The sequence below is a fragment of the Vombatus ursinus genome, unplaced genomic scaffold (assembly GCF_900497805.2).
Source record: "Vombatus ursinus unplaced genomic scaffold, bare-nosed wombat genome assembly UNPS02014859.1, whole genome shotgun sequence".
In the NCBI taxonomy this organism is placed as follows: domain Eukaryota; kingdom Metazoa; phylum Chordata; class Mammalia; order Diprotodontia; family Vombatidae; genus Vombatus; species Vombatus ursinus.
Genome location: NW_020954637.1, coordinates 2493189 through 2499844, shown reverse-complemented (window position 1 = coordinate 2499844; position 6656 = coordinate 2493189). Strand labels below are relative to the sequence as shown.

At 44.1% G+C, this 6656-nt stretch overlaps 1 protein-coding gene across 2 annotated transcripts in view; it reads left to right on the top strand.

Moving 5' to 3' along the window:
* The window catches only part of EPHB2 (EPH receptor B2), a 191204-nt gene that overhangs the window by 149362 nt on the left and 35186 nt on the right, over nt 1-6656 (top strand). For both annotated transcript variants that reach the window (XM_027841405.1, XM_027841404.1), the window contains exon 5: nt 1200-1324. In XM_027841405.1, the coding sequence (XP_027697206.1) occupies nt 1200-1324 (125 nt within the window). The remainder of the gene's footprint in view (nt 1-1199; nt 1325-6656) is intronic.

Genomic DNA, 6656 nt, shown 5'->3' with positions numbered 1-6656 from the left:
CTGGGAAGAGAGCTGGTAGGGTCATTAGAACACAGGATGTCAGAGCTGGGAGGGCCCTTAGGACACAGGATGACAGAGCTAGGAGGGTCCTTAGAACACAGAATGTCAGGGATGGGAGGGCCCCTAGAACGTAGGATGTCAAAGCCAGAAGAAATCTTGGAACATAGACTGTCAGAAATGCAAAGTACTGTAGAAATCATATAATCCTAATCCTTACTTTTATGGTCAATAGATCTAGAAGGTGCCCTCAACTCTTTGAGTTGATTTGCTTCCACAGAGTAATTATGAGAGGGCAAGAGTCATGTGGGATGAAGAGACATGGATAGCAATAGTCATTTGAAAAAATTCTCTAAATTGCTAATAATTAGAGAAATACACATTAAAACAATTCTGAAACACAACACAACCATCTGATTGGCAAAGTTGTGTGTTTCCCCTCCCCCCCAAAAAAAGGAAAATGACAAATGCTGGAGGAGCTGTGATAAAGCAGGTATTTTAACGCACTCTGAATTGGCCCACCCATTCTTAAAAGCAATTTGGAACTATGCTCCCCCAAAATATTCAACTGTGCATTCCATTTGACCCAGTTAGACCAGTGCTAGGTCTGCACCCCAAAAAGATCAAAGAAAGGGAAAAGGAACCCATATATACAAATATTTGGAGCAGCTCTTTTTGCAGTGTCAAAGAATTGGAGACTGAGGGAGAGCCCATCTATTGGGGAATGATTGAACAAGTTGTGACATGGATATCGGTGGTAACTGTAAAGAAATCAAAAGGCATCAAGAAAACTTTAATATGAAAGATGTTGCTGAGGTTACAATAATAAATGAAGTCGACATAGTCCTGTAACATTTGCAAAATGTCATACATCTGTTTTCTCATCTAAGTCTCACTCCAACCTTGTGAAGTAGGTGCTTTGGTTATTATTATCTCCATTTTACAAATGAGGAAATTGAGGCTATGAGGTTAAGTGGCTTGCCCAAGGTCACAATGCTAGTGAGGGTCTGAGGAGGATTTGAACCCAGGTTTTCCTGTTTCCAGGTTACATGTTTTCTTCTGGACACCATACTGCCTTGTGTTTGATGCCCCCCATATACACACAACTTAGAAACACTGGGATAAAATCCACCAAGCCCCTTCCCTTGACTCTGGGGAGATTGTGTTTGACCTTCCATTCAAATACATCCTCTCTCTTGTAGCCCCTTCTGCTGTGTCCATCGTGCACCAAGTGAGCCGGACGGTGGACAGCATGACTTTGTCCTGGTCCCAGCCTGACCAGCCCAACGGTGTCATCCTTGACTATGAACTACAGTACTACGAAAAGGTAACCTAGGCTTCAGGGCATTCTGTATTCTCCCCCCGCCCAGCAGGGGCAAGCAACGCATCCCATCTGCGACAAGCACCCCAAACCCTTGTCTGGCTGAGGACCCCCTCATTCCCTGCCTTTAGGGTTTGTGTTTGTGACAGTGCCAGAGGTCAATGTTCCATTCAATATTTCTACCAAGGGATGAAGGGAATGAGAAAAGTTTTCTTAAAAGAATTGGTGTTTACCATGTTCTGAGCACTGGAGATACCACTAGAAAAGTGAGAGAATCCCTGCCCTCAGGGAGCTCACATTCTCATAGGAGAAGGCAATACACGTTGGGCATTTCAGCTACAATTCCGATGGAAGAGCTCCATGACCTTTAGGGAAGACGCTTCTTTATGTATTTCCCACTACATATCTATGCCTAATGTTGAATCACCTGAGAATGTCAAGGACTTGGATGATGAGAACTTTCTCTCCCAGGTCTTTGATAGCTGTAGCTACTAAGGAAGTGGGAGCTGAAGGGCTGGCTTAGAGATGACTTGGAACCACAGTTCTCAAAGAGGAATCCAGGGACCCCTGGAGGCCCTCAGACCTGTGGGTGGGATTGGGGCAGAAATCTACAAGGTTAAAACTATTTTCCTAATAGTATGAAAATATTTAAATGTCTAATACAGTCAATATCAGTCAATATAAACCACCTAAACAAAAGCTCAATAGTTTTATAAGAGTATGAAAGGGTCCGAAGACCAGAAAGGTTGAGGACCGCGGACTCAGATAAAAGTGGAGATACCTTTCTTATCAGATTTGCAGGTAACACAAAGGTGGGCAGGATAGCTAATGCATTGGATGGCAGAATCTGGTTCCCAAATGCACGTGGTAGGCTAGGATGTTGGGCAAAATCTAATAAGCCAATATGGAAGCAGGATAAGTTTAAAATCTTACACGTGGGTTCAACAAATTCAGTTAGACAAGTAGCAGATGGGGGAGGTGGGACTAGACAAGAATTCATCTGAGAAAGATCAAGGGACTGGGCTGGTGGTTTCATTGGTAACTTGGGTAAGGATACAGGTTGTTCCAGTGTAGGACAGCACCTTCTCTGCAGCTCATAGGCTCAAGGTTACCTGGAACCTCTAGAGGTGTCCAACACAAGACCCACAACATTCTTGAGTGTGGCCTCAACCAGATTAAAATGTTATGGGGGAGAATTTTCTTATTAAACAATTTACTTATTAATTTTTAGTTTTCAACATTCACTTCCATAAGATTTCTCCCCCTCCCCAAGGCAGTGTGCAATCTGATACAGGCTCTACTCATACATTCATATTAAACATATTTTCACATTAGTCATGATGTAAAGAATATTTAGAACCAATGGGAGGAACCACGAGAAAGAAGAAACAAAACAAAACAACAAAAGAAAAGGAGAGCAAATAGTATGTTTCCATCTGCATTCAGATTCCATAGTTCTTTCTCTGGATGTGGATAGCTTTTTCCATCGTGAGTCTTTTGGAGTTGCCTTTGATCCTTGCATTGCTGAGAAGAGCTAAGTCTATCAAAGTCAGTCATCACACAGTGTCATTGTTACTGTGTACAATGTTTTCCTGGTTCTGCTCACTTCACTCAGCATCAGACCATACAAGTCTTTCCAGGTTTTTCTGAAATCTGCCTACTCATCATTTCTTATAGTACAATAATATTCCATTACATTAACATACCACAACTTGTTCAGCCATTTTATGGGGGGGAAATTTAACAAAAATAAATAAAAATACAGTAAAACATACACAATGTTAACACGGCTAAGTCAACAGTCGACCCCCAGGGATCTTTATGTATGATGTAGTGGCCCCTGTTTCTACTCGAGTTTGATGTTGCTTATCTACGTCATTGACCAATTAAGTGACTTGCCCAGGGTCACACAGCCCACATGTGTCAGAAGTGGGGCTCAATTTTCCTCGGCTTCAAGGCCTCATTTCTACCCAACAGACCCCACTGCCTCTCACCAGTGAAGCAGGGCGGCCAAGAAGCTGGTGTGATCTTGGAACGTACCAACAGAAGTACATTGCCCAGAATGGGAAAACAAATCATCTCGTTGTCTTCTACCCTAGTCAGATTTCCTTGAGCATATTTTAGACAGCTGCCCATTTTAGGAGGCATCACAGGAACGTAGCTTCAGAGCAGGGAGGGACCTGAGAGGCCATCTAGCACAACCCCAACATGTTACAAATGAGGAAACTGACACCCAAAGAGGCCGTGTCTTGCTTAAGGTTCCACAAGTAATAAGCAATAAAGGCAGAATATGAACCCAGGTCCTCTGACTCCAATACCACTTCTTTTTTCACTGGAGCACCTCCAGAGGAGGATAACCAGGGTGGAGAGGGGACTGTAGCCCATCCTGGATCGGGATGTGTCAAAAGAAGGTGGAAAGAGACTGGAAAGTTGACATTTTAAGACAAATGTCATCAGTGTCTTCAAGATTGTGAAGGGATGCCAAGTGGAAAAGAGCCTTTGTTCTGCTTGGCCCCCAGAAAACAGAACTAGGATCAAAATAAGGAAAAACTTTTTGGAAATTGGGACATTCTAAAAGTGAAACAGGCTATCACTGGAGGTGATGATGCGCCATCATTGGAGACCTCCAAGTGGAGTCTACTTGAAGATGCCATAGTCAGGATTCCTAGTTAGTGATGGGTCAGGCTAGATGCCCTCTAAGGTTCTGTGATCTAATGTGATTCTGTGTTGTGAGCTCTCTTCCACTTCTTACATTTATGGACTCATTATATCAGAAAATTATCTTATTGAAAGCAGCAAATGGCTCACAAGAGGCAGAGGGGTTCTCTGGGAGTGACATTGGTCAATGGGGTATCAACCCTGAACCCCAGGGAGTAAGGAGTGGAAGGAACAGAATGGGTCCTCTCTACCCCCAGCCTGTACCTCACTGGTTGCTGAAGGGAACCCCTGGGTGAGAGTCAGCTGGAAGGAGACCAGACCAGATGCTCCCTTAAGTCAGAAAGCCCAGGACACAGCAGGACTCAGAGTTTCCCATTTCCCATTCCTACCATCCTGTCCCTCTGGCTATGGTTGCTATGGCTTAGCAACTATAAATTTAAAAAAAAAAGCTAATTAAAAGCTTTATGATTAAATGAATGGAGAATGTTTGTCCCCAAAGATGGGAGAGGAAATGATGAATCCCTTCCCATCCCTGCCTGTGACCTATTTTTTCCAGCACTCAGGGCTGGGCTGACGAGGCTGATGGAGGTGTGAAGTGAGAAGCGGGCCTTGCCCTACATTCAGCAGGCATCTGAGCTGTTTCCTTGACCCTCCAGAAGATGCCCTCTGATTGAGACAGACAGGCTGAGTTGGCTGAGTGCTGGTCTATAAATCAGCTCAGTCCTGAATGGAAAAGAGATTCCCTTGTAAGAGATCCTTTCTGTGTTCATCTGGTCTTTTGTGTTGTGTCCTTTTATCAGATAGATGTAGGGAAAGAGGGATGCGGGTCACAGAGGCGACACAAGGTAGTATCATTATAATTCCATTTTTGTGATGCTTTACAGTTTTCAAAGCTTTGTGACCCCCAGATTTCTAAATCCAACCTGAGTCTGTCTCCCATCCCCCCAGGCCCATGTACCAACTGCCTGTTAGACACTTCCCACTGAATGTCTCTTTGCCATCTCAAATTCGCCATGCCCAAAATGGCACTCATGCTTGTTTCCAACCAAACCCATTCCTTCCTCTGAACTTCTCTGTCAAAGGTACCACTATCCTTCCCATAACCCACAGTCATGACCTTGGAGTCCTTCTTGACTTTTCCCTTTCACACAACCCCCATAGTCTAACAGTTGCCAAGTCTCGTCAACTGTGCTCATCCATCTGGAAAATGGGGATAATAATCCATCCCCTTCTAGCCACTCACACAGCCACCTCCCCAGGCCAGGCTGTCATCATTTCTCTACTTCTGTCCACCAATTATCAAGGTTCACAACCTCTGTGCCGTCCTCAACTCGTCCCCTCCCCCACTCCACATACATAGTCAGTTTTGTTCATTTGACCCCACACAATTTCTCTTACATCTCTCCATCTCTCTCCACTTACATGGTATGAGCCTTCGTTATCTCTCACCTCAGTTACTGCAATAATGTCCTAATTGGGCTTGGTGACTCCAGCCTCTCCCCTCTCTACTCCTTCTTCTACCCAGCTGCCCAAATGATTTTCTGAACACAGAGCTCTGAGGATGCCACTCTCCTACTAAATAAATTCCAGGGGGTGGCTCCCTAGCACCTCTAGAAAAAATTTAATTGCCTCTGTTTGGGGTTTAAAGCCAAAACTTCATAATTTCATCGTGTGGTTCCAACCTTCCTTTCCAGCCTTATTATATAGGACTCCCCCCTCATGCATACACAACAGACCAGTCAGACTGGCCTTCTTGTGGTTCTTCTTTCACAACCCAGCATCCCCTGGCTGTCCCCTAGACCTGGAATGGCTCTCCCCTCACCTCTGGCTCTTAGACACCCCAGTGTCTTTCAAAGGACAAGCTCAGTTGCCACGTTCTGTATGAGTCCCTTACTGATCCCCCCAGCTTTAAGTAACCCCGACCAGAAAAAAAAAACTGTCTTGTGTATTTTTGTATGTCCCCCAATATAAAGTCAATTCCTTGATCACAAAGAGTCTTGCTGTTTGGTTTTATATTCACAGTAAAAGAGATGCTTAATAAGTGTCTATGGATTGATCACCTCTCATCTCAGCTGTTACTATTTCCTCCTAATTGTTCTGCCTGTCTGCCCCTTTCCATTCCATCCTCCATCCAACCACCAAACTGTCATTCCTAAAACAGAGAGATATTGAATACCGTGGGATTGAACCTGTAGAACGCATGAGTGGTACTAAGCTGGGGTCTAGGGCTTGGCCAATCAATCAACAAGCATTAATTAAACACTTACTATGGGCCAGATACAGAAGAGTTGACCAATGCATTATCTCTCTTCCCTTCCCATTTTCCTCTTATCCCCCCCTGGTTTCCTCTCCTTTCCTTCCTTTCCCATTTTCTTTTTTCCACCCACTTAATAGTATTTTATTTTTTCCTGTTACATGTAAAGATAGTTTTCTACATTCACTTTTATAGAATTTGTGATACTGGCAGCCCGGGACAGTGGGAGGAGCAATGACTCTGGAGTCAGAGACCCTGAGTTCTAATCCCACTTCTAACACTTAGTTCCTGTGTGACTTGTGCAAGTCATTGAAACACCCTGGGCTCAGTTCTCATTTACAAAATGGAGGAGCTGGACAAGATGACCTTCGAAATCCCTTCCAATTCTAAATCTGTGATCATGCCATCCTCCCTCCAATTCTAAAT